The 27,915-nt window shown below is 45.8% G+C and overlaps 1 protein-coding gene and 1 long non-coding RNA gene across 5 annotated transcripts; one reads left to right on the top strand and one right to left on the bottom strand.

Annotated features, from left to right (window-relative positions):
* Window positions 1-3,782: 3,782 nt before the first annotated feature.
* On the bottom strand, window positions 3,783-6,143 carry LOC128909206 (uncharacterized). Its single transcript, XR_008466277.1, has 3 exons — window positions 5,979-6,143; window positions 4,897-5,017; window positions 3,783-4,193 (listed from the first exon to the last, which is right to left on the bottom strand). It is a non-coding gene; the product is annotated as an uncharacterized LOC128909206 (long non-coding RNA).
* A 9-nt stretch (window positions 6,144-6,152) lies between these two features.
* On the top strand, window positions 6,153-27,606 carry SLC39A13 (solute carrier family 39 member 13). 4 transcript variants are annotated; one of them, XM_054200560.1, is made up of 12 exons: window positions 6,157-6,312; window positions 8,477-8,641; window positions 11,820-11,928; window positions 13,148-13,447; window positions 13,896-14,009; window positions 15,604-15,725; window positions 16,967-17,119; window positions 22,200-22,289; window positions 22,660-22,710; window positions 22,925-23,057; window positions 23,188-23,287; window positions 24,762-27,606. In XM_054200560.1, exons 4-12 carry the CDS (start codon window positions 13,180-13,182, stop codon window positions 24,835-24,837), a joined length of 1,107 nt encoding a protein of 368 aa, XP_054056535.1. In that variant the 5' UTR covers window positions 6,157-6,312; window positions 8,477-8,641; window positions 11,820-11,928; window positions 13,148-13,179; the 3' UTR covers window positions 24,838-27,606. The 4 variants fall into 4 exon arrangements, with proteins under 4 accessions (XP_054056532.1, XP_054056535.1, XP_054056534.1 ...); XM_054200558.1 differs by lacking the exon at window positions 6,157-6,312 and adding an exon at window positions 6,468-8,357; XM_054200559.1 differs by lacking the exon at window positions 8,477-8,641.
* Window positions 27,607-27,915: the final 309 nt, after the last annotated feature.

Genomic DNA, 27,915 nt, shown 5'->3' on the forward strand with positions numbered 1-27,915 from the left:
CTCTTAGTATGGTGGGAGGTTTGGCTTCTGAGAATACAAAACAAAAGGTAAAATACAAAACACTTAGTGTGAAGTTGTGGGGGGAAAAAAGGGTTTGGCAGTACTGTATCTCACAACTTTTCTCAGCTATCTTTTCTCTGTCACTATTGTATCTAATACCATCCATATCCAACTACAGTAAGATCAGTTTTCTAGACCTCATCTTTGAAATGCTATGCCTGCATCCCAGTTTTGTCTTCCTAACATTTACTTTGAGTTGGTCTCTACACAACCTTTCTTGCCCAAGGCTGCTTGTTTCCTTCGAATCATATATCTTGATGTCCCTGCTAAATTTTCACCTTTTCATCATTGATCATAGCACCAGGAAAACATTGCTGTGTACTGGATTACTCATCTTGGATGTTGTGTGTGAATAGGGTTTAACCAAAACTGAACTGTTTAACCAAAACTTCAACTTTCTCAGATGGCTGGTGACAGTGAATGTTAGTTGAGCTTCAGTGACAATTCTATTTGCTATTCTTGTTCTGAATCCTCCTCCATAATAATGTCTGCCACTGAGTTTCGGTGTTGCCTGTGGCACTCCCACTATTGCTCTAGTCCTGGGCTTCTTTGCCAACTAGAAAAGAAAAAAAAAGGGCTTCCCCCACCTACTTTGAAGTACCTCAGCTGAACTTTGCTATCAATTGCACTTTTTTTTAGTGCCAACTTTATACAACTTCTGTCACCTTAGACAAACAGAAATGGAAAAACCCTGATCTCATAGTTTTCTTCCGGCTTTGAGAATGTATTCCATAATGTAGCATGTCAGATTGAAACATAGCAGGAGATGTTCTCCATCGTCTTCTTACAGAACTGTTTGTACCAACCTACTGAGTAGTTTTGTATTTTACCCAAATGGAGACTGCATAGATTCATCAAGAGTCTGGAAGGAGACTGCACTGACCTCTACACCGTTGTGGCCTCCTCATTAGAAGAGAACTGGACTAGGCTGTAATACCTTGACATAGAATTTGAGTGGTGAATACTAATAATGGAACCTCATGCATTTAAGAAGCTGGAGAATTTAATTCTGTCTCTGCTGCCTTGAGGTGGGCATTGTTCTGAATCACAATATTACTGCTTTGGAGATACTTTTGCACTCCATGAACCCCATCATTACAGGGACCTGGCATTTAACACTTTCTGTACACTATGCCTTAGAGTGTAAACACTAATCTTAAAACTCTGCCAAGTGATGGCTACTCTACTTACAGAATATGTAGCACTATACAGTTCAGAGCTTGCACCACTCAGGGTGAGTGACAGCCCAGGTCTCACTACTTGCGGTAGCTGAGAGTGTGAATCTCGGCACCAGCATTCAGAATATGGACCTCACTAGGGAGCAATGTAGATCTCACTCTGTGCAGAGAATGAAAGCCTGAATATTGGTTATACGGTATTTGTATGCTTGCAACACTGACACTGAAACATCCATACTGAACTGCAGCCTGTCCTCTGTCAGCTGAAGGGCAGGAACCATTGTTTGGGCTGTACCCTGGAAGATGTGTTATGTTGTAGAAATCTGGGTTTTCATCATTGAGCACTGAAGAACATGTGAAAACCCTCTTTCATGGTCAGGATCCAGCACTAACTACATTTAGATATAAGATGAAGATGGTGTATCAAACATATAGCACACACTGAAACCCAGTTTGGCAGGGTAATATTGTGGCCCCATTATTTAACTCTGAAACATCAGCAAAGAACAAACCAAGGCTGGTCATCTGCTGGAGGTCTAGATTCTGCTAGACCTTCCAGCGCTATTCGTTGTTCATGGTCATATAGATTTCCCTTCCTTTTCTCATTTACATTCGTTAAGACTAGGTAGAGCACCTTTTCAGGATGAACCTCAGTTCTAACTTTTGTAAGTCCTCTATGGCTCATCTGCCCTAGCCTGCTCTCTGGCTGTATCTTTCCCAGACCAGGCCTGTCTTTTTTTCTTTTTTCTCCAGCATGACACTGAAATCTGCCCAGATTAAATAGCCCTCACCAGGCAGCCCATTTATTCTTTACAAACACTAGTAAAGTGCAGTGGGTCAGACTGAGCTCCCAGCTGGAAGTTGTGCATCTCTGCATGGAGGCAGGCATAAAGGAGTCACCGGGGCTAGTGGACAAACTTGCGGTGCACACAGAGTTAATATGCTGACAGAAACACTGAGGTTTACATCTGTAAAACCAAATATAAAAATAATATGATGAGTAAGACTAAAATTCCCTGTTCTGAGCTTCCATGGGGCCAGCTCCCCTCCCCCCCATTCAGGGCTCAGCAGTCACTTCTCCTTTTCTGCTGTGCCTTGCAGAAACGTGTCCTGGGATGAGTCAGAGCAGGACTTCCAGGCAGTAGCATTACTGCATTTGGCTCCCACCAAACAGCAGGCAGAAATGCCTACTGCTGGGGCCTTGCAGCTCCCTTCATACACTTAGAGGGCTCTCCCTCTCATTCACTTGTTACTCCTTGATACTGTTTTTTTCTGAATCTTAGGATCATAGACAGCATTAGGTTGGAAAGGGCTTCTGGAGGTCACTTAGTCCAGTCTCCTGCTCAAAGCTTCTCAATTAGATCAGGTTGCTCAAGGTGGTGGCCTGCTGAACTTCTGAAAATCTCCAAGAGATACCTCAGCAACCTTGGACACCACTTCCAGTGCCTGACCACCTTTATCAAGAAGAACTTTTTAAAATCTGTGTGCCCTATCCACATTCATGGTCTGTCCCTCTTTCTCTGCTTGCCCGTGCCCCATCTGTCAGTGCTTAACATCTAGTCTTACACATGTGGGCCCTCCAGAGATGTTTTTATGTGCCTTCTCCAGAGATTTTGCTCTGGTACCTTCTCTTTGCAGTTAGTGCACTCTCAGGGCATGACGCATGTCCCACCCTTTTTCAAAAGGGAACTTGTGACTGTACAACAAGAAAAAATATGTTTAAGAACGTCCTGAGGACAGAGTGCAGATAGCACTATCAGGTGTGAGGAAGCATGAATTTACTAAGCCATTCTGAGCCCTTTATTAGCAAGTTTTATGGTGGAAATTCAGCTGCCAAAATGTCTTCCTAGGAAAGAACACCCCCCCGCGGTGGCTAGGGAGCCAACGCCTCTGGAGGGTCCAACACTCAGGGCCTAACTCCCACTGAGGCTGTGCTTGGCTAAAGGCAAGTCTCCTAGGGGAAGGTTTAGCACCATCCTTGGGCGGGGGGTGTTCCCATCCTGCCAGCACACCACCTCATCTTAATGGGGAGAGGCGACCAGCACTACAGCCGTACCAGCCTCATGCCCCAACCCGACTGCACTAGAAGCCCAAGTACCACGCTCAGCTGTGCACTGCGACGGCAAAACAAATTGTTACCGAGCTCGGACTGCAAGGTCCCATGTAACTCCCCACGGCATTTGGATATTTTGCAAAGGCCACTCATGTAGTGTGACCCTTGGATTTAATTGCTTGTGTCCAGTAGCTGTACCAGGTTGTATCTTCTTCCCCGCCCTGACGCTGGTGAAATTCCCGATTTCCTCACCGAAAGACGCTTTAGCGCAAACCCCGGCAGGGAGAGGGGAAGTCGGCCCGGGCCCAGCGATGTCGTTTCGCGGGCAGGTAGCACCTCCGCGCGGTGGCTCTGCAGAAATACAGCTTTAACGGGATCGCCGCTTTCCCCAGCACGGCGTCCAGCCGCTCCCGAGCAACTGGAAGCTACAAACTCCAGAAACCTCAAGAACCAATTACGCGTGTGAGAATAACTGATTTGCCATTCTTCCTTTTACATTTATTCCATCTTTTTTTTTTTTTCTTCAGCTGAATGATCTAAACGCATTTTTCAGATTGGTGACCCAGCCAATAATGTACTACTTTAGTACATTTTAAAAGAAATAATCATAACAATAAGAAAATCAAAAATCGTGTTTTTAAAATCAGTCTGTTTGCAGAATTTGCCATTAATTGACTAATACTTTTGAGTGACTGAATTTTTCAGTAAACAAATTATTTGTCCAAAAGATGTGCCAAGCTCCACTGACATCTCTTGGCTTTTGTGGAAGCACAACATACCAGCCTTCAGGGGTTGTGCACAAGGTGTACCCCACGGCTTTGTCTTCATGGGTGACAGTGTGCTATAGTTGGTTTACTTTTTTTTTCTCTGGAAAGCTGCTGCAGTTCCATCATTGCCCCACTCTGGCAAGAAAGACACAAGAGACCACAAAGATTGTAACAAGGGTAAGTGCTGGAGACACCCAAGTAAAGATGTTAGAGAGGCAAGAACATCAGTTATAAGTCAAAGAACTGGATATATGGTGACTGGTTTTGTTAGTCTGCCTTTAAAAGTGATCTGGTTTGGGTTTGGGTTTTTTTTTTTTGTTTGTTTGTTTTGTTTGTTTTTTCTCCTCAGCTGAGGAAATCATTCAGTAAAGAATACAGAAACCAAAAAGTCACTTTCAGAGAAATCAGGTTGAAGCGGCTCCGTGGCTTGGGGGCGGGGGTCAGGAGAAGGTCCCTGCTCCCTGCTCCAGTCAGCTAGTCTCTATTGTGACAAAATACCAGCTTTTGGACCCAGCCTGCTGGAGTCTGATTTCTATACAGGTCTCTAGACTATCACTGAAAATTCACTGCAGTTAAGAATTCCCTCACCAACTGTGAAAAAGCTCCATTTGACGCATGCTGTAGTAGCAGCTGCCACTTGATGACACGAGGTACTGAGTGCACATTTCGTCCAGAATACTTCCAGCGCTGGCTTATGGCAGAATGTCATAAAATCTGAAATTCTTGGAGTGAAATCCTACATCAGTGAAGTCAAAAGTAAACTCTCACTCATTTCTCTGAGACCATGATACCTCTATTGATTGCAATAGTCCAAAATTCTCTGTGTGGCTTGGTTTACCTGAGGAGGTACTTGTTGTAACTGTGATAATCACAGCTATGATCCATCAGCACAGGGAACGGTGCCACTGGAGCAAGGCTCAGGAAGACTGGTGGTAGTTATTCAGGCAGTGGCAAAGTGGCTGTGTAACACAAGATCCATAAATCTTAGAACCTGAGAACAAAATGCAAAATACTTTTTCTTTAAAAATTCACTTTCAGAATTCATCTTCCTGTACAAACATTCTGCTTGCAAGTGAGAAAGATGTAACTTTTCTTAAACTGCATTTGCAGTGCAGTAGCGTGTAGGATTGTGTTCCCGTTAGATGGAGGCAGAAAAAGCAGCTAAACCAGTGCAGGCACTGTGGCTGACTTAATTCCTAACTCCGGCTCCAGGGCATGACATTGGTATGATGTAATGAGGCTAGGGCGAAACTGTAGAAAGAAGCAGCAGCAGTGTCTCCTTGGGGAATGGGATTCATTGCGAAAATTGGTGTGAGAAACAAGTTCTCCGTCTCAGAGAAAACGGTAAGAGATGGAACTAAATGGTACATCGGTGCATTTTGGAAAATGCCTGTATCGGAAACCACCCAGCTCCAAACTAGCTCAGCTTTTATAAAAGTAAATCTTTGTTCTCTTCTCCTCTGACCTAGTTTCTTGAGCATATGCAGTTTCTGCACATCTCTGCAAGAACCGTGGATATTCCTCTCCACTAATAGTCAGGACAGTGGTGGTTATGGAGCTCTGGGGTTACATAAATGTCATCATGAAGGCTGTAAGGAACCGTGAAGAGGAGGCAAATATGTTTAAAAGTCATCGTCTCTTTAAAAAAACATTTGGAGGCTAAATCCTAGAGGAGGCTGCCATACTTTCTTCTGCTCTAACAACTTCCAGAAATTCTGCTCAAAACCACTGCGCTCGTCTTTACACATCTGGAGCCTGAAGAATTTATAATCCAATTAAGACTGATTTAAAAAAAAAATAACGTAAAAAGATCTCAGTAAGCATATTCTGGAAAGACAGGTTTTCCACAGCCCGCCTGTTTCTGTCCCACCGCCCAGAAGCTCCTGCTGGGGGTACGTAAAAACATCGCACGATCGCTACCAGATGCCAGGACTTTCCTTCCGCTAGGGCTAGGACCCGGCTCTCGGGGGCTCGCCGAGGCACCGAGAGCCCAGCTGGCGGAGCTGGGGCCGCCCCCCCGGCCTCGTCCAGCGCTGTCGGGCCGGGGGGGGCAGGAAGCGCGCCCGGCGCCCGGAAGCGAGCGCGGCGGCGGGTCCTCGCCGGGGCGGCGACGCTGGTTGCCGAGGAGGCCGGGACCGACGTGGCCGGCCGGGGGAGGCGGGGCTGAGGGGCCGCCGGGCGGGGCAGCCTAGCACCGAGCCGCGGCTGGATGGCAGCGGCGGGGCCCGCGGCACGGTGGCGGCGGCGGCGCACGGTAACGGCGGCTGGCGGGGCCGGGAGCGGCGTAGCCGGGGGCGGGGGGGGGTCGCCGGGTTACCCCGGTCCGCTGTTGTGGTGTGGGGGGTGGTGGGGGACCGGTATGGCCGCGCAGCTCAGCCCCGGGTGGCGGCAGCGCCACCCGCAGCGGAGCCGAGTCCGGTACCGGCGGGGCCCGGACCAGGGCAACTTTGGGAAAGACGTGGGGGGGCAGCGCCTCGCCGGGCCGCTGCTGCCGGGAGCCGTGCCCCGGCCCAGCGAGCCTCACGCCGCCGCTCTCGGGACCCCCCTGCTCCCCTGGGGCTCCTGGGACCGGCGTCCCCCCGGTCCAGCTCGCCTTTGCTGCAGCTTGCCGGGGGAACGGCGTCCTGTGGCCCGGCGTGCCCGGGGCTGGGAGCTCAGTCCCAGCGGGACGGAGCGGAGAAAGTTTTGGAAGTCGCTTCTCTTCGGCAGACGATGCCGCGGAAAGGTCTCGACGCCGGGGGGGTGCCCCGCTCCCTGCCTCCCCCGCAGGACGCGCGGCGCGGTGTCCGCGGCTTCGCGGGCTGGCCGGGGTCTGCGTGGCCACGGTGGCACATGAACCCTGGCGGGCAACTGTTGTACTGGTCCAATAAGGTGCGTGAGCAGGGTTAATTCTCCCTTCCCCCGGCCATCCACAATGTGTTCCACTTTGCATTGGTCGGCATTCCTCTAATGGAAAACCCGCGCTGTCTGTCCCATCAGACGCCATCCGCCGTGATGTTAGAAACAATGACAGGAGCGGGGCCGCCGTGTTAATCGCCTGCAGATAAGAGCTGTGCCGGAGCATGGCCCAGGCTGGGCGAGGGCTGCGGCACCGGTGTCTGCTCGGGGGGGCGGGTTCTGCCCGGCCTCTGCCTCCGGCTGTCAGGATGAGTGGGCTGGGAGGAGAGAAATCCCACCTAGCCCTGAGGGGGTGAACGCCATTGCTGGATCCACAAACTTTCTCTTTCATCCTGGGTAGGATGGGGAAGGAGCCGCTGTCTCTCAGACTACGGTAGTGTTCAGTCAGTGTTTTAACTGCCTTCCTTGGCAGCTCTTAGATTTGACCGGGGTCTGCGATCTGTTCTGATCTGCGGCACCCCATTGGTGTTAATCCTGTGCAGCTCCAGCTTTTAGCTGCGCATGTAGCGATGTGCATGATTTGCAGAAAGGCGAGTCTCTGTGCAAAGTGGGATTTTATGAGAGGGATGGGGGAAAGGGGAAGGGTCCTGCCGGAGCAGTGCATTCCCTAAAGATGGGCAGTGATTGAGACAGAAGGGAGTGCTCAGGGTGTGGGGAGCACGGACACGGGACCAGGAGGCCTTCTATGCCACCACTGAGGTCAGGGCTACCAGGAGGAATTCAAAGCTCTCCACAGGGCTAATGGAGGGAGGCGGCTTGTGGAGAATATTTTTGGCTGAAAATGATGCTTCCTCCCTGGAAAATAACTTTTTTTCCATTCCATGCAGTACTCTTGCAGCTGTAATACCAAGCAACCGGCTTCCAGGGAAAACACTTGTAAAAAAGCCTTTTCTTTTTCATTTCCCCCCCCCAACAACATCTAAAATGTTATTGTGTGGCAATGGGCAATTATACTGAGACAAAGATGAAGCTGTGTGGTCTGAAAAGGCAGAGTGTCTAGGAGGGTAGATGGCAGGTTGCTGCAGAAATCATCGTCATGTCAATATTTTATTTTCTCTTTTCCAGTAGGTTTTTGCCTTGACATTTTAAGTTTTGTCTGTGTTTTCTCAGCCGCTGCCTGCTACAGAGGTGCTCAGTGAGCGCTGTGAGGAGGGGTGTGCCCAGGAGTCTCCTGGGAGGTGGGCAGAAGCTCTTTTGGCTTGGTGTGCAGCCTCCCCCTGCCCCCACTCAGGGGTGTGTAAATGGCAAATTCTCATTTGTTTCTTCTTTCTGAGCTGGGAAGACCTCACGGTTATTCCAGTCCTGAGACTGTTGCAGAAGGAGCTGAGCAGACCTGACTCCTGAATGCTCGGCTCAGAGACCTGCGCGGGACACATGGTGTTCTGGAGAGTGCTGCCAGTGGTAATGGTGACCAGGCTGTGATCCGGTGCAGCTGTGAGCTGTGATCCCAAACGGTGGTGTCAAAACTGACAAGTAAATGATGCACTGGCTATTTCTCTCCCATGCATGTGCTTAAATAGGTCATATACCCTTCTTGAGAAAAACACATCTCCATCAGCCTGGTTATGCCTCTGCCTGACAGTGACCACAGACTTCTCTAGAACCTGCAAGTCCTTTCTCTAGAAATTTCTCAAGACCTTCTTTAGCTGGGTTCCTAAAACGGATGCTGTTGTCTAAAATTAGGGGTAGGTAAAGACTTCCACGCTCTGCAACTGTAGTCTATTATTTTGTCTCTTGAGCTTTTTTTTCTGGGACTACATCTTGACTGCTCCTTTTTTTTCCTCTTAAATATTTGTCTTAGAAGCAGCCAGTTTGAATTTAGAGACTTTACAAACATTAAGTAAACTTAACGTCTCATGAGGAACGTATACTAACGAGATAGAGAAGCAAAGGGGCTATAGAGATAAATAGTGCATTTTTTTAGAGCAAATGGTTATGATGTGTTAGGAAGAAGCAAATGCTGGGAATATGCTGTAAATAATTAGCTGGGCACAAAGATTGTGTGCGTCCTGGATGATGCACCAAGTTCCTCATAGAGGTTTTATAAGCATCAGGAATTTATTGTGTGAGATAGGGATGTTCTTGAGCCACTAGGTAATGACAGTCAAGCAGCAGAGGTGTAAAGAAATGCACCATTTTTCTCCTGTGTGAATAACAAGAGAAGACAGACCTGAGGGCCACAGAAAGTTGACTGCCCCAAATGTGAGTTAGGGGACTTGGTTTTCTACCCCTTCATGCCCATTTATTGTCCACCACCATCCCTTTTTGGAGGAAAAGGGTCCCTTTTGCTGCTGTAAGAAGGACATGAAGCCAGGTATGCAGCCTGTGTTCAGGGACCTGGTCATGGTCTTTGTCCTGTGTGCTAGTGCCTCTCTCCAGGAGTTTGGTCACTTAGCCTCAAACACCCTTTCATGTGTCCCTTGGGGCAGATGTGGGCTGTGAGAGTGGAAACAAGATGGAAAAAAATGGACCTGTTGCATCAGTTGCAGTGATTTCTTTTCCAGGCTTTCTCAGACACTGTTGACTTTGTGATGACAGTGTTGCAGAATAGGCTGGTTTGTGCTGCTTCCCATCATTGCCGAGCTGCAGAGAGCAGTTGTTTTGCTGTGTGTGTTTGTTCCCTCTTCATAGGCATGTGGTGGTTGTATAAATCCTGATTTTTTGCTCTGCTCCTCACAGTAAGCTGTTCTCAGTCATTTTCTAGGTCTAATCTCGCCGTAAAGGAACAGAGCACCCATTAGGCCCACTCTGGGGTTGGAAGGGGTGCCCATCTTTTTTTTAAAGCAGGAAATTCTCTAACTGCAGATTGTCATGCAGCAGCTAGTAAGTGGAGAGAAGGCCTGTGGCTGGTGTAGTCTGACGGAAGAGTCCTGTCACCTCCCTGTGCAGATGCCTCTGTGGCTGTTGGCTTCAGCCTGTATGGGTACTTGGGACAGAAGAAACTATTCAGTTAGGGGACAGCTAACATTTTAAGAGCTTCCCATCTTTTTGTGGTTTTGTTGGGTTTTTTTTTTGTTTTGGTTTTTTTTTGTGTTTTTGTTTTGTTTCAAGAAGAAATATGGGGGATTCCGTGGCATAGTTTTACCGCAGTTGTGTGTCTGCATAGCTGTGGGGGAGCCTGAATCCCAGTGAGGGGAGCCAGAGGGCCTGGCAGCATCCCAGGTATATTTCTGTGGCGGGGCAGAGAGCAGCATCTCTGGCCCATCTGGCTCTCCTCACAGTTGTTACTAGTGCTCCGAGCATCAGCTCAGTGCCTGTTCACTTCTGTGCCTGAGTTGAATTGGTGCGTGGAGTGCTGTAAGAGATAAAAATGTCTCTTGCTGCCACCCCCCCGCCCCCCCCTCCACCCTCCTTCCCTGATGTTTTGCAGTGGTTGTGCCAATAGTGATTAACAGCTGAAAACCTGCCCCCTTTGGTAGAGTCCTGCCAGTAGAACAAGGATCTCAGCAGCTCTCATTGAATTACAGGTGTAGGGCTAGAGGGACTTCAAGAAGGGATCTAGTCTTTGCAATAAAATAGCACCTGCATCAGGTATTTATTATTTTTCTCAAAAGAAAAAACAAACAAAATTCCAAAAAAACAGTCCTGAAGTTTCTGCATCATAGATAACCTGTTTCAGTATATCACCACTTTGGCAACATGTAAATTTGTTTCTTCATATCCAGGCTGAATATTGTTTACCATTTGAGCTGCTGCTACAATGTGGAAGAAGAGTTGAGCGCTTTCCCCCTTTCTCGTGATCTTTAATGGATGCATAGTGTTCTGTTCCCTTCAGTGTTATCTTTTTAAGACAAAACACACCCAGGTCCCTCAGTCGTTTTTTCCACGTCATGATTTCTACACCCTAATTTTTGTTTCTTTGCACTGCGATGTCTCTGATTTTTGCATCTCTTTTATAAAGAAGAGTATGTGAGGCTGGGTGCAGTCTGTTGGCTAAAGTCTCACCTGTGTGGAGTGGAATGGAATCACTGCTTCTGTGTCACATCTACAGTGTAGCTACTAATATGTCCCAGGATGTCATTTGCCTACTTTCCAGCAACATAAGCCTCCTGGCTTGGAATTAATTTCTGAATCATTGTAATGCATGTAGGCATTTTTACTTTTTTGGTGACACATCAGAGTTACTGTTTTGTCGTGTCCATTTGATTTTTTTTTTTCCCCCTTAGTATACTGTTTTGTACTGATCTTTACCAAGATTGGTTCGATGGTATGCTATAGGTAGGTCTAGGGTTCCTGCAGACAGTTCAAAATACTGCAGTAAGATGCCACAAAATCCTGAGCTGGTTTGAACTTGCTATATTGAGGGATTATTTTTTTCTTGAAGGGAGAAAAAAAAAAAAGTGATGGGTTTTGTATGGGTCAGTAGAGTTTACACTTGATCAGACATTATCTTACCACAAGAAGTTTTAGCGGTTCTCGCACAGCTAGGTAAGCCAGTGTCTTCATTGACTCCATCTTCTATCCTCCCTGCTCCTGGTGTCCGTGGTCACTGGAACTCAGTGTTCTCCTTCATGGGAAACATGGGACCCTGTCCTTTTCTTTTTGATTGCTCACTGCAGCTGGGCCTTCCTCCTGCAGTGATTTGGCTCAGGGACTGAAATTGGAAAATGGCCAAGCCTTTAAAAAAAACCAGTTTTCCTGCTAATTTGTTCTGACCCTGCTCACTCATGGAGTCAAGTGTGAGCATGGGGAGGGGATGGTTCATGCAGGGGTGGGGGACGAGGGGCAACACCATCTTTTTCAGCTGTGGTGAGTCCTTAGATTGGTTCCAACACCCTGAATTTTGTCTTGGTAATTTCAGGCCCCTTTCTGTCTGGCTGTTACTTAATGCTTTGCTATCTTTATCACTTTCTTATCTTGTAGGTAACTACAAACTGATCATTTAACTTGATCAAGACTATTTCAGAGGATTGAAGTTACTGGTCTGTAACTTCTTAAGTCTTCTCCCACCTTTTTTTTTCTTTTTGTAAAGGTAGGTGAGGCATGATGCTTCTCCAGCCTTCTGTGGCCTTCCCGTATTCCTGTAAATTTTCAAAGATGGTCACTAATGCTTCAGAGATGACTTTGACTTGTTTCTTAAATGCTTTCAGGTGAATGCCATTATTCCCTCTGAATCTACAGCTGTTTTGTAAACATTTGTTAAGCCATTCTTTTCTAACCCACTCTTTTCTCCCATTTCCAAGTTAATTTTGCTTGTCACATTTCACTTTTTCTTCTGGAGACTGAAGGAGCATTTGTACTTCAGCCTTTGCATCATTTGCTTTCCTTCCCTGCTTGCCAACGAGAGTGTAATTATCTTTATTTTCCTATTCTAATATGTCCGCTTTTCTCCAGTTTTCTTGTGACTGAAGAGTTCTTAGTAACAGCTGTGCTGATTTTGACTAGGAGACCATCTAACCCAGTATCCTTGTAGGAAAGAATAAAAATAGGACAAGTATATATGATATTTTCCAACTACTTTTCCAGCCTCCAGCTCCTTTCAGATAAGGGGATTTCCTAAGTCTAATGTGAGCTGTCTAACCGTGAAAAATCAATAGATTTGTCTTTCTAGTACTTGTCCTGTCTTTTGTTGAATCCCTGGTAAAATTTTCCATCATTTTTTGAGAAGTACTATCACACAAGTTACCTGCTGATGAAGAGTCACATTTGTTTGTGTTGTTTTGAAGCTGACCGTCACTGGCTTCATGTGGTGGCTGTTAGCACTTTTCATCTGAAGAGATGGTGAATAATCTAGCCCTGTTCGCCATCTTTACACCACTCATGATTTTACAGACGTCTGTTATGTTGCCTGTCTTGCATCCATATTTGTGATATGGATGCTGTTCCACGGCAAAGAGAAGTCTTATCTGGGTAGCATCTCTGGTCGATACCTTTCTCTGAAGCCTTGGGACACTGAAGGGCAAAGACAAGGGTACTTGGAGTCCTTGTCCAGCCCACCTGAGGGGAGATGCTGAAAGCCAGACTCTTTCACAAGATGTCTCATGTGCACTTTCATACACCTGATGATAAACAGCCTCCCTGTCCTTTAGCGCTGTGTTGAAATCGGGAAGAGTTTCAGATGTTCCTTATGGGGATACATACCTGTGCTAAGATGCTGAGGGAGGGGATGGTGTGACTGAGGCCTTTCCTCTGGGATAGTGGGAGGGAGTCTCGGGCACGCTCTCAGAACTGCTTTCCCCTGTTCTTTTCAGAGATTGGCCAGCCTGGCTGAGACCACTTAGCGATGACAAAACAAAAGCTTCTGCTTGATGGGACGCTCTCCTTGTTTCTAATCGCGGCCTGTGAAGCGCAGCAGCTCCCGAAGAGTCATGTTGCTGCTAGTTCTGGTCCTCTGTGCGAGAAGGAGGCAGAGTCCTGGGGAAACCTTTTCAGCAGCGAGCGGCTGGATGCCTGGATTTGTTCCCTCATCGGTTCGTTCATGGTGGGGCTGAGTGGGGTCTTCCCCTTGCTGGTGATCCCATTTGAGACGGGAGCCGCTCTGCGGTCAGAAGGTAAGCCTGCTACCTGCATTAGCCTTTCTGAAGCCAAAAGTCCTGGGTTGTGACTGAACGGCACAGTGATGAACAGCACCTTGTCATAGAACTACTGTCCTCTAAAACAGACAGTCCATTTCCGGTACTTTAGTCCACACCTGCTAATTTGGTAGGGAGTCCTTGGACAAATGCGAGCCCTGGATGGCGCTTGTACAAAGAGCATTGCTTGTTTGTTTTGCACCCTGCTTGGTCCAGGACCCTCCCACACACTGCTGTCCCAGCCAAGTGGTGCAAGGGCTTTTTCTTGCACTCCAGCTATTTCTTTTATGCTCACTCCTTTGAAAACTTGCTTTGCAGATGCTTCCAATTTAAGTCTCTTTGTGCAAAATCTCAGCTGGAAATGTTTTGGCTCCCGGCTGAGTTGTGATCAGTTTTGGGGTCTTTTTTTTTTTTATTTTTTTTGTAGCTGGATCACACCGTTTGAAGCAGTTGTTGAGTTTTGCAATTGGAGGACTACTGGGGAATGTGTTTCTGCACCTGCTTCCTGAAGCGTGGGCCTACACATGCAGTGCAACGACAGGTATGAAAGTCTTATGTGCCTAGAAACAGTCCGTGCTACGCCTACTGCTACACTTTTTGAGTCTGTTCCATCTTGAAAACACAAGACCAGCCAGGCTGGGTCAGGCCAAGAACTAGTCTAGGCTGGTATTCTCTCTCAAACACTGTGTAAAAGCCGAGGGAAGGATATAAGAACAATAAAATAATACTTCATTTTTGTACTCTGCAGTCCTCCAAAGATTTTGAGATTGGAGGCTTCTTGAGTTGGACATGGTTTCTTTATGTTTAGTAACTAGCAATGGATTTCTTGTCTATCAGCTTTTCCTGTCTTGCCTTGGACTCCTGTAAATCTCTGTTGATTTTCCTTTGTCATTTCTGTAAGGAAAGGGAATGCTTCTTTAACCTGATGCGAAGTTGTTATTGCGTGGGTGGTCTGGTACATGAACGTGTGCACCATGTCAGGTGGGGATGGTGGGTACTTCGATCTATGGAAGCCCAAATGTGTTGCCCTCTCAGTCTTTGCTCAAGAAAGTAATGGAAAATTGTCCACAGAGCCATGTCTAAGATGCAGGAGCAGGGGGATAAAAAGGAAATGCAGATGACAGAAAGCTGTGTTTGCCAGAGAACTAAACACTGTATGGGTTGGGATAGAGCTTGTGGTCTCGGTGTATCTCCTTCACCCCTCAGATAGCCAGGGTTGTTGAAACCTGTGGTGATTGTATCTCTGCTTCAGCAAACTGATAGCATAGAAAGCAAGTGCTGCTGCATCCCACCTGTTGACAAACCGAGAAATCATTTTCACACTGAAAATATGAGAGAGGGAAAAGGGTGCTCAGGGTTTCGCAGACTTCCTTGCACCTACGTCCTGGGATTTCACATCTGCTGGGGCTTTGGTCCTCTTCTTCCTCATGACTCTAGCACTGCCAGCAGAACCTGTTGTCCTTTTTCCCCCGCCTTTCTGCAGTGGTTCCCAAATGACTCTGTCTTCCTGCTCTAGCTTGTTTGCTTCTGCCAGACTGTCCTGAAGCATAAAGGTTTCCTTGACCCATGTAAGCCGCATTACAGAGTCGTTCTGTTCTCCCGCTGCAATGCAATCTCCATTTTTGCAGCTAGGCTGAATGGATGATTATCTCACAAGCTTGGCTGTAACTGAAAAGAAAGTTTATAGCTTTGGGCTTAATAACTTGCCCAGGTGTGGCAGAAAGGGGAAGGTGAGTCTGTAGCTCCACTAATGGCAGATTTCATGTCAGGGCTTGCTGCTCAGTGGATACAGCTGCAGGATTTCTATTGCTGTAATATTCACTTGCCTCTGGAGTTCAGGAAAATTCCCAGTGTTGTCAGGAAATATTCTGGATTGCACTGTTGAAGCAAAAGGGGTGGGGGCTCTCACTGTGAGTGTCCTGAGATGATGATATCTGTTAGATCAAGAATGTGCAAGTTAAACTAATTTGCTGTGCAATGTGTTTGCTCCTTATTCCTACAGGAGGTGTTTCCATTGTTGCATCTTGTTTTTTGTCTTGGAACTGCTGGTTAAACTGTCTGAGGCAGGGTGGGTTCACATGTGGGAAACACGGTGTACTTGATAGTGACATGAAGATTTCTCACTTGTCCCTCAGGAGAAGGGCAGAGCTTCCAGCAGCAGAAACTTCTGGGTCTCTGGGTGATCATTGGTTTCCTGACCTTCCTCATTCTAGAGAAGATCTTCCTAGAGAAAGAAGAGAAGGAGTGCCCCAGTGTGGTAAGTTAGCAGCCGGAGGGGAGGGTGTGCTGCTATGTTTGGACCACTGTACTAAACACCTCATCTGCCCTATCTGACAGGCTCAGCAAATGATCCTGGAGCTGTGAGTAGTTTGTCAATGCCATTTGGCAGCTTTTTGTCACTTCTTTGACACTGGGCTCTAGAAGGTGTTTCACTCCAGGCTTTGGTTTTGTGGTTTTAGCTGTGATTTCTCACCTCTGGGCTGGTTTTGTTCTTGATGTGGTTTGTGTAGGAGAGCTCTCCTTTTATGGGGACTGGGAGCTGGAGTGCGCTGCAGATGAGTCTTTTGCTCAAGTAAGCTTTGAGGGATAGCAGCTTGCTGGTGCATTTTCCACTGAGCCATTGTGACTCGCTTCCCTTCTTGGTCCTCAGTCAGAACAAAGACCAGCCTTCTCTGGAAGGCGTTCCTCACAGCTCACTCTTCTTGAGTGTGGCCTGGACAAAGTGTTTGTTCGGGTAACTTTGTGTGGTAGGAGGGGTTTATGATTATATTAAGTATATATAAGGGGCCAGATAATACTAAGTAATGGTTCAGAGGAGAGTCACCCAGCTGCAAAGGGGCAACGTAGACAGAGGTACCAGAAGGTAATTCCAAGATAGAGGAGAGGAGCTAGTCCTCAGCACAACACTTAGCAGCAGCTCCTATAGACTGTTCGGTCCTTGCTGTGGCATGTCTTTTGACAGGTGAAACTGCATGTCAGGCACTGCATGAGAGCAATTAGGTGTTACTTTGACTCAACATGAGACTTTAAAGTCTGAAATGAATCTTCTCATTTACAGAGAGACTGAAGTCCGAGATGAACGTTTTGTTGTTTGGAATAATTCTCTAGACTTAGTAAAACTCTTTTTTTCTCCCATCCCCTGCCCAGATAGAGTTGTATTTCTCTGGGCAGCAGCTGCCAGCAGGAGTGGCAGACTCAGTCCCTCGTCCTTCCAGTGAAACCTGGCTCATGCCAAGGGGGCGTGACTCCAATTCCTCCTCTCTCTTTCTACTTTTCTTCTCTTGGTGATTGGGGAAGTCTGTTCTTGTCTCACAGTGCAGATGTCACAATACTCTGTGAAATCTGTCTTATTTATGGCAGTTGTCGTTATTAAACTGGGGTACCAAAGCTGCTGATTTGCATTGTAAGGATAAAAGGATTAAGAGTGAAGATCAGAATTCTGACCCTGATTCATGCTCTGACAAAAAGGCAGTAACAAGTTGTTTTCCCCTAATTTAGGGCTGTGATTCCAAAGCACCAGCAGGAAAGATTCACAATGGAAGTGGCTACCCCCTGCCGAAGGTGGCAGGCCAATCCCAAAGAGCAGGAAAGGGTTCAACTCAGTGTAATGGCTCTTCTCTCCAGTCTTGTCCAACAGACAACAGAATCAAGGTAAGAGACCCACAAACTGACCTTCACATCTTAGGTTTTCGGAGCACATGTTTTAAAATTCAATCAGGAGGATGAGTTGTCTGTGGAAAGAACTGTGCCTGACTGAGGAACTCGGTGTTTGAGTGAGTTGTGCTTAATTTTGTGCTGTCAAAGTGTCTGTCCAAGCCACAGCAGGGAGGAAATAGCAAAAAATTTTGGAGAAAATCTGCACTGCAGCTTATGCAAAAGAGGCAAAGTCGCTATTGTGCAGGCATAAGTCTGATGATGTGCATTTTGGCTGAATCCTGACACCAAAGTACAGTACTTTCACGTTTTGTTATATAGTAGCTATATCTTTATTTGCTTATTTTTTTCTGCCATGATTTTATATTCTCTAGTGCCTGCATTGTACCAATTGTGAGCTGCACATTTCCGTTTAAGGCACCTTTTGGAAGGGTTTTGACAGTTGAAGCTACCCACTGTAACACTTAGAAGTTAGTTTCTCAGTTTTTCTAAGTGGTTATTTATAAAAACAGTGTATCTTCACATTTGCAGATACTACTGTATTACTTAAATGGCGCGTTGTGACTGCACGAGGTCAGAAGAGATGAATTTTAAGATGTTTTGATACATGCAAATATTTAAGAAAGAATGCAGATCACATTTACAAGATAGGGACAGTTTCCAGGAAGCCAGTGTGCTGGAAAAAGGCATGAGAATCACAGTAGGAAATTGTTTGAACATATTCTTCCATTATCATGCTACAGTCAGGAGGATGGGTGAGTAGGAAATAGTATGTAAGAGAAGAGGCAAGTGTTCCTCTTTCTGTATAGCAATAACAAAACAGCTATCTGCCTTTTTCCAGTAGTGTTATTGACAATATCAAAAATACTACTGATAATTTGTAAAGGGGTTGCTCTTTAGCTCTGTAGATGTGCCAGATCAGGGGTGACTTAAAGTATACAAATACCCATGTAGAGGCATGACTAAATTTGAATAGTTAAAGCTATACCAAATTGTAGCAGACTTGAAATCAGACAACTCTGTAACTGAGGGTAACTTGCCACTGGACCAACTTACCTTAGAGACATAGTAGATTCTTTGTCACTAGTGGGCTTTAACCTGTGATTTGGGTTGTGATCAGCGGCATAGAGTCTAGTTGGAGGCCTGTAACCAGTGGTGTCCCCCAGGGGTCAATACTCGGTCCGATTTTGTTCAGTATATTCATTAATACTTGGATGATGGGACAGAGTGTACCCTCAGCAAGTTCGCTGATAATACCAAGCTGGGAGGGGTGGCTGACACTCCGGAAGGCCGTGCTGCCATCCAGCGTGACCTAGACAGGCTGGAGAGCTGGGCAGAGAAGAACCTAATGAGGTTCAACAAAAGCGAGTGCAAGGTCCTCCACCTGGGGAGGAAGAATGCTAAGCACCAGTATAGGTTAGGGGTGGACCTGCTGGGAAGTAGTTCTGAGGAGAAGGATCTGGGGGTCCTGGTAGACAGTAAATTATCCATGAGCCAGCAATGTGCCCTTGTTGCCAAAAAGGCCAATGGAATCCTGGGCTGCATAGGGAAGAGTGTGGCCAGTAGGTCGAGGGAGGTCATTCTCCCCCTCTACTCTGCACTGGTGAGGCCACAACTGGAATACTGCATCCAGTTTTGGGCTCCCCAGTTCAAGAGGGACAGGGAACTACTGGAGTGGGTCCAGCATAGGGCAACAAAGATGATTGAGGGACTGGAGCATCTCCCTTATGAGGAAAGGCTGAGAGAGCTGGGACTCTTTAGCCTGGAGAAGAGAAGGCTGAGGGGAGACCTTACTATGGCATACAAGTATCTAAAGGGTGGGTTGAAGGAGGATGGTGCCAGACTCTTCATTGGTTCCCAGTGACAGGACAAGGGACAATGGGCACAAGTTAGAACATGGGAAGTTCCGTTCAAATACACGGAAAAACTTCTTTACGGTGAGGGTGCCAGAGCACTGGAACAGGCTGCCCAGGGAGGTTGTGGAATCCCCTTCTCTGGAGATTTTTAAGACTTGCCTGGATGCAGTCCTGAGTAATGTGCTCTAGGCAATCCTGCTTTAGCAGGGGAGTTGGACTAGATGATCTCCAGAGGTCCCTTCCAACTCTGAAGATTCTGTGATTCTGTGATTTAAGCTACTTTGTAGAAAGTACGCTATAGCTTAAGAAACAATGGGCTTTGTGCAGAAATTGAATGAGATTGTTTCAGTTGTGTTATGTAGAAGGTCTAGACAACAATGGAGAGACCTTCTAGCTTTAAAATCCTAACATGTCTGCTCAGTCTTGTAGACTGTTGTCAATATGTCAACTAGAAACTAATGAGTTAACTGGTGTAGTTTCAATTTTCTACCTTCTGAGCTATATAATCTGAATATTTTAATAGCCCTTCTGATAGGGGAGAAATTACTAAAACTACCAAGATATTCATGCGTTGTTAGCCTGTTTCCTTAGGCAACAACATAAGCAGTCATTCCATCTGTCTGTCCATCTGTTCTGCCCTTCGTTTTCAATAACTTTTGAACCCGTAATTAATTTTACCTGAGTTCGAAAGAGGATAGAAGTCTTGAGGGTAATCAGATTTCTGCAAGTTCCATAAAAATCAGCATGGCGATAGAGGAGGAATGCAAACTAAGTTGAAAAACTGGCAGAACTTAGGTACTGTGTGCTGCTTGGCAGGTCTGCCTGGTTGGCAGACCAGCAGGTAAGTCTCACTGCCCCTACCTGGTGGGGAAGTGGCTGTCATGCAGTGCAGGGTGGAAAAGGGACATGCAGGGAAAACGATGTTGGCTGGGAGCGAGCAAAATAGGTGCTTGCAAAGAAAAGAGAGGATGCCATAGCAAGCCAGACTTCTTTGGTTCTATTATTCACTCAGTAACCCCCTTTTTTCAGAAAAAAAAAAAAAAAAGTGAAAGATGCTATTTAAACAAAGAAACAGACAAAGTTACCCTTCAGGGCTTAATGATTAGTAAGCTGTAATCAGTCATCCTTTGTACATATGTATTAGAACTTCTGCTCTTCAGCTGCTGCTGTAATGATTTGTCCTGACTTGAAAACTGCAGGTGGGAGCCTTCCTTTGCACCCAGGCATAGATCAGTTCTGTCCTGCATTGCAGCCTTTATTCCCTCAGCAAGTAAAAACATTATAGAGTACTTCGGCTTTGCTTATTATTTTGTTTTCCCTGTGGCACACGGGGTCTTTGCTAATTTGTCGAAATATGTTTTATTGCACAGTGACATTAATTCTGAAGCATGAACATAAACACTTCATCTCTCTGTGTGCTTTATGAGCAACGAGAATATCCTATTAGGAATTCGCAAAATGTAAATGTCAGAGGCTCATAACTGTCAAATCAACCCAATTTATTTCTGAGCACTCCAAGGCTTTGCGTCTTTCAGTGACAGCTTTGGCCCAAGCCACTGACGAGAACAAGTCATAATGTTTTAATCATGAAGTCTATTTTTTCCCTATACGGTGGTACGGGGAAAGCATTTTTGTGTAAAACTTATGCGAATAATTATTACTAGCCTGTGGGGAAACTGCAATCACATAAAATCCCAACATGAAAAGGACAAATTTCAGACAGTCATATTTGACTGAAAATGAGGAATGAGAAGTAAAACTGCTGTGTTCATGGGTCTGCCTGCATGTATCCCTTTGTGTTCCCCTTCTTGCAAAAACATGCAAGGAACTTCTGCATCCATTGTGCAGATGTTACTTAGTTCATTACTTAAGCGTGATCTGTATTTAGGCTTTGCTTAATTCTTTATTTTCATATTTAATCATCAATGCACTTTTAAAATTCAAAAGCCTATAAAGATGTCCTGGGATTGTGCAGTAGAAGTGTCCTGCAGAGAGGTGATGCTTTGGGGAGAGAGACTTGACAGAAAGCCTGACCTGAGCTATGGCATTCAGATGGCAGGAAGAAAAGGTGCCCCAGGCAGAGTTTGATAGAACAGGGAAGAGCAGAAGACCAAAAAGGGATCATGAAATCCATCAGCACATGTGTTTTTCCAGCTGAACTTTGGCATCTGATGCTACAGTGAAGTAAGAGGTTAATGCCTCACAGTTTCTAGACAGTCACTCCTCTTCACTCACTGCATGCTGCCCTATATTTGGAGTTAGTGTATGCTGACTTAGTTCTTGCAGTTCAGGAACAGCTTGATATATTGGCTAACACCTGGTTTGATAACAATTTAAACTGCTGTATAGTGAAATGCAGTAGTTTTTGTTAAATCTGATGGAAAAAAACCCAAAAACCAGTGAGCAAAATATCTGTAGTGGTACCCTCATAAATCACTTCAGGTCAAATACTCAGAATTTGTCTGGAGATGACCATAGTTATCATGACAGGGAAATCTAACATGGAGATGGACTTGTAAGGAAAGAAGCTGTTTTATGCTTATAATTTTAAGAAATGTGTTTATAGGCAAGTGCGTATATATGCTATCCAGCCTTCTAGTAGGTGGCTTTTTGGTGACTGTCATCACTATCTTCTCTTTTTATTCTTTGGTAAGGGAAAGCAAACCCACAAGCACAAGCTTTTTTAGTACAATGCTTGAAGATTTGTTTAGTTATAAAAAGCAATTTCAGCAGCATTTGTTCTGTTGCATTGTTCATGCCAGCTTTTGAAGAGGAGATATTTAACAGTTGGATATTAAAGTACCTGACTAGAAAACGAGGTCAGGTCATATTTGAAGCCAGTCACTGGTGTAAATTAGTCAGTGTTACCTACAATTGGGTTGATTTAGAATCAGATATATTCTTGCATTTTAGCTTTCTTCTTTTTCCTTTCTCGTTTTCTGTTTCTAGATCTCTTTGTCATTTGCATAAGGTGATTATCCTAATCTCAGACAGTACTTGCCTACCCTAAAACTTAGTTTACTCTAAAATTGAACATAACATTTAATTTGTACTTGAGCACTGTGACATAGTTTCAGATCTTCACCAGAAGATCTGAAGAAGGGCCGTTTCCTGACCTTTCCCATCTGACAGTGACTCTGTATAACCTTTGTCTAAGCCGTGTGCTTTCTTTTGTCTTGTTACGTCTCTTCCTTTATCAGGGCTCTTCCTTCTCTTTGCAGATTAGTGGATACCTCAATCTGCTGGCCAACACCATTGATAACTTTACACACGGCTTGGCAGTAGCAGCCAGCTTCCTGGTCAGCAGAAAGGTAAGGTTTCTGTCGCCAGCTGTGTACTGAACTGCAGAGGCCTCTTGTCAAGTGTGATGCAGCATGCAAAAAAAACAAAGATATGAGGAGTTCCCTCCTATTTTCTGGAAGTTTCTGAGAAAATGGAGACTACAGTAAAAATCCACCCTATCCTGATCCTCTGGTGCAGAGCTTCTTCAAACTTGGGACATGTTAGTCATTTCTACTGGCATTAAGGGAAGGGTTAGCTCATCTACCCTTTTGTTGAATAGCTCTAAACTCTGAGTAACAAGTCTTAACTTGGAGAAAGGGGCCTTGACATGCTGATGAAAGTCTTATCTCTCAGAGCTGGGGGAACCGTTTCCTAATCACCTTCTCTCCTGTGCTACAGGTTGGGTTCCTAACCACAATGGCCATTCTCCTGCATGAAATCCCACATGAGGTGAGAGGGGCTTTGTATCCTGCCATCATGAGAGATTACAAGGGTGCTTCATCTGCTAAGAGGAGGGCTGGGTCTGGGTAACATTTTCTTGTCCCTTTGAAAGCTGCTCCCTCTGGGAAACTGGTAACGTGGAAAACCAGAAACAGTCTTGAAGCACTATTCTTGTAACTGAGAATTTTCATATTTGTTAACTGTCAGCTCTTGTTTTTCTTAGGTTGGAGACTTTGCAATCCTACTTCGGGCTGGGTTTGACCGCTGGAGTGCAGCCAAGATGCAGCTTTCTACAGCTCTGGGGGGGATTCTAGGAGCCTGCTTTGCAATATGTGCTCAGTCACCAAAAGGAGCAGGTAAGGCTCCCTGGGACCTCTGTAGGAATAGGAGGGTGGGGCCTGTCACACCCATGTGTGTATCTTCTTTGCCTTTTCTGTTCTCTCCCAGAAATAACAGTAATAACAAAAGCTTTCTGTATTTGTGCAGGGGAAACGGTAGCCTGGATCCTCCCTTTCACTTCTGGAGGATTTCTGTATATTGCCTTGGTAAATGTTGTGCCTGATCTCCTGGAGGAAAAGAATCCTTGGTAAGTGCTCCCTCCTATTCTGCTGCAGCAATTCTTGCTGCCGGGGAGCAGGGATATAACCCTTCTCCACGTCTGTTCTAGGACCACATGAATTCCAGCTTTCCAGATCCCACAGGCAAGATAGGGATGGAATCTAGATAGACTGTTGCGCTAGCTATTGCATTTATGGGACTACAAAGACCCTATAAAACATGAAAACCTTCAACTGGGTCAGTCTCAAAGATTGTGCTAGTGCAGTATGTGGCATGACCAGCTAGAGCAGGTTGCTTAGAAACATGTCTAGTAAGGTGACTCGTTCTCCACTCTTGTCAGCTTCTGACACGTAGTGGTTTAGGGCCCCATAGAGGCGTGTGTCTGATAACCACACGTGAACCTATTCTTCACATGCTACTCTCATCCCTTTTTGACCCTATCCGTTATTTTGGGCTTCTGCAATCTGCCTTCTGCAGCAAGTTAGCATAGTTTGACTGCAGTGTGTTAAATGATGATTCTTATTATTGGGGTTTTTTTCTTGCTTATTAATTTTTATTAGATGCTGCTGTGTTGCTGTGTGAGTAGAAAATGATGGTTTTCTTCTCTTTATTATTCAGCATTTCATAGTCTGTTATTGTATCCCACCTCAGTCATCTCTCTTCTACACCAGTATAAATATTCTGGTATATCTGGCCTCCCCTCATTTGTATTATTCTAGTTTTTTGCAGCCTGATTAAGGCTGTAGCAGGTCCAAATCCAGGTGTACCACAGTAAAGGCCCTCTCAGATCTGCTGGCAGAGCTGCCCCTGAATGTTCCTTCCTATTTCAGTTGTGGTGAGACAGGTAACTGCAGTAGTTCAGTAGCCAAGAAGCCTTGTCTCACCTAGTTCATTTTGACTGAAACTGTTAACAAAGTGCTCAAAAAACAGCTCCACAGTTATGTCTGAGGAGGCAGGAACCTCTGGTGGAGAAATGTTAATAGCCAGTTGGGAGCTTGCTTTTGGGTTGGTAACCTCTTGTGCTGGCAGATCTGTTGGCAGAGTATGCAGAGGCAGTAGGTACCTGGTCACTTCAATCCAGCATAAACCTGAGATGGTGCTAAAACAATGGCAAAATTCATCAGCTTTTTTTTAATTTTCATAACTGTAGTTGTTAGCTGGATGAGGTCCCTAAAGTATCTGTTAACATGCTGCACAAGTGCTGGTTCTCTTGTGAGGGAAAGGACAGGAATATATACCTGGGTAGCTGAATGACTGAATCAGCTTAAATTGATTTTGAAACCTGAAGTCAGGCCATGCAGCTGAATGGAACAAATACATGTCAGTTTATAGACAACAACTTTGCTTGGGGTGCTGGGAAGGAGTCTTCTCAGCTGTGTTAGTGGCTTCATACAGCTGTTGTGTTCTCCATGTGGTAGATTTGGAAGGACAAAGAACAAACCATTCATGAGCCTGTTGGGATTGGTCTATGGCTCCTCCTAATTTTGCTGTTTCTTTCCCAGGAACTCCCTGCAGCAAATTCTGCTCCTGTGTACAGGCATTACAGTCATGGTGCTACTCTCGCTCACAACTGAGTGACCTCTGCGCAGACCTCATGATGCCTCCCAGGGCCACCCACCACAGTGACTCTGAGCTGTTACAAAGCAATAAGGAACACTAATATTACTTCCTCTGTGTGTGTGTGCGGATCTGGCTGCTAGTATGAGAAGCAGGTGAGAAAGAGGTCTGTGTGTGCAAGACTTCATTCCCTGGCTCTCCTATCTCTGTTCTGCTAAAATCCACACATCGGGGCTTCCGGGTTTTTTGTTTGTTTGTTTGTTTGTTTATGGAGCAAAAGATACAGTGAGCAGAAATGAACTGAACGAGTGCTCCACAGCAAATGGACAATGTTTCATTTGATTCATTCTGATGGAACTGCACCTCCCAAGCTCTCGCATGAAAACAACAGAGGCGATTCCTGTAACTGATGAAGAGGAAGCATTTTTCCTACCACTCTTAACAGCTGGAGGCAGAAGAAGAATGGCAAAGCAACAATAAGCTAACAGCTTTAGCCAGAGCTCCCTACCCATGAGAAGTTACGGTGCTATGAGATAGAGGGGAAAAGACCCTTTCCAACTTGATCTCCGGCTTTTCATTGACATCACTTGTTCCTAAAGGTAGTATTAGCCTCAGCAGTCCACGTCTTTGGTCTATTTTGTATTTGTTCGTGCTGAAATCGAGCCAAAAGCTTGAGGCACTTTAGGATAGGTCACTACAATTAAATAGCTCAGCTTGGAGATTACTTGCCTCAGCCCTAACCACTCCAATAGCCAGCACAGCCTGTTTATCTGAAAAATGGTCAGTTAATGTTTCTTCTGTTGCCGTGCTACCAGGTCACCTACATCTGGAAGGAAGGCCATGTAGCTGTTGCAGCTGAGCTCCCTCTCCTCCTAACGATTAGCTGAACGTGGCTCTGAGCCTGCTTTCAAGACTCAAATCACCCATCCTCTGCCCCACACCATGCTTCAGAGCTCTCTCGAGGTGTAGCATGTTAGCCCTGCCTGGCATGCTACAGCAGCCCTAGACTGTCATGGCAGAGGTCTGGGCATTTTGGGCAATAGTTGAACACTACAGCCTGGTCAGGAACCGATAACCCCTGGATAGCTTTCCCTCTGTTCAGTGTAGACTATTTAAGAGCATGCTATAACTAAAAATGTAGATGGCAGCCTATTTTTGGGGTTCTTACCTCACAGTGGAGTTAGTCTGTTGGGGATGAATGGATAAGAAATAATACTGACAGCCCTTAAAGGAAGGGGCACAGCAGCGAAGAATACTGGAGGGAGGGTGAAATGGGAAGGGTGAAACGTCTGGTGAAAAGATTTTAAAAAACAGGTCTAGAAAAGCTATGTGCTAAGTAAGGAGAGAAAGGGATATGAAAGGGTGACAATAAGTATGCTTTAAGAGGAGTTGTGTGACTCCTGGGATAAAATTTTTGGCAATTTGAGCTCCATGAAAGTAAATTACATTTCTAGTGCTTTCCTGCATCCCAGCTCCCGGGCCTGACCAGGCCGTTGTTCCACAGGGATGTTTTCTTACTGCAGAGATGTGCACAATTACTAGATCATCCCTTCTGCAGAGCTTATCCTCACCTAGCTTAAATCTGTTTAAAAACAGATCTAATTGAACTAGCAGAGTCATTGGACATAAAACAGGTGCCACAATGCGTATTGCACCAACTCAGCTCTGTTTTTAAACAGCTTTTGTAAATCAGTACAGCTCTCCAGTCTGCACAGGGCCTTATCAAGAGGCCTTGTCCCTTGAGAGGGCGATTTGGGTCAGAGCAACGAGGCAGGTATGCTGCCCACAGCAGAGGCATTTACTTCCCTAAGAGATTCCTGAACTGTTGACACAGTTCTTTTTTTATGACAGCTCCTGTCCTACTTTTCAGAGAGCGCTGGAGAGCTCACGCTTGCAGTTCTCTCTGCCCAGGAACTGCTGTTTAAAATCTTTTCAGCTTTCCTTACCCCAGGCTTACATCGGTAACTAGTTTCACTGCAACAACAAGGGAGGCTTAGTGCAATGTTTTTATTCCTCTTTACAAAGTTGCCTTCCTTTGCCAACGTACTCCCTCTATCATTCATTTGTCAGGAAGTCTGAAGGTAGCGTCCGCTTCCTGCTTTCCTGGAAGGAGGATTAATCTGACTAGCCTGCAGGGACTGAAAGAGTATGCTAACCCTCTAGTTCTAGCTTTGGGGTGTTTTCTCCTCCCCCCTGCTCTCCCTTCCCCAAGGACTGAAGCGAAGCACACCCTGTAGTAGGGCTCTGGAGGAAGCAGGTTTCCACAGAAAGATGTGCCTGCTGCTTCCCAAGATGGCTTTCTCAAAATGAGGTTGGCATTTAAGTTGAGGCATTGCCAGGTGAGTGCCTGTGAGTTGGCGTTGTTGCATCATCACGGAGCCTTGCCAAGACTGAAAACTGCAGTCAGGATTTTGTGCTCGGCGTTCAGGAATGTGAAATGGATGACGCTGAAGAAAGAATTCCTGAGTTGTTTTTCTTGGCTGCTACCACAGGCCTGGACAGTCTGTGGTTCTTGGGAAGATACCCTGGTAGGAGGTAGCACGGGGCTTGCGGGCGGGAGGGAGGAAGGAGCTCATTAGTTTTCCACTACGTCAGCCCTGTGGCTGAGGATGGAGAGCCTTGGGAGGAAATGGAGCACCACTCCACCACATTTGTCACTTTTGGAAATGCAGAGAGAATCGTATTTTCTAGCTCTATTTTTTCAGCTGCTCTTATGCATTTTCCCCCTTCATCTGTATTGGTCTGCTCTGCATGGAGACAATAGAGATGAAATAAATGGTTTTCCATGTGGGTTTGTGGCTTTTTTGTTGAAGCTACTACTTCTCTTTGAATTACAAATTCAGTTCAAATTTCATTTGAGTTGCAGAGCAGTATCCCTGGGTTATTCTAGAGAAGTCTGGGCTCTGTCTTGTTCCTCCTTTCTACTCCTCAGACTTTCACAATTGAAAGAAAAGATTCTACACCAGTTCCCTCTTCCTGCTGCAGTGTGGGCCAGGAACGCTGTGGTCTGATCATAATTCTTGGCTGCTGGTCTGGGTTCCCGGGAAAGCATCACCAAATGAGTTGCTCCTCTTTGAGGGAAGAGCTTGCATGGTAACT

Source organism: Rissa tridactyla, chromosome 4 (genome assembly GCF_028500815.1).
Source record: "Rissa tridactyla isolate bRisTri1 chromosome 4, bRisTri1.patW.cur.20221130, whole genome shotgun sequence".
In the NCBI taxonomy this organism is placed as follows: Eukaryota; Metazoa; Chordata; class Aves; order Charadriiformes; family Laridae; genus Rissa; species Rissa tridactyla.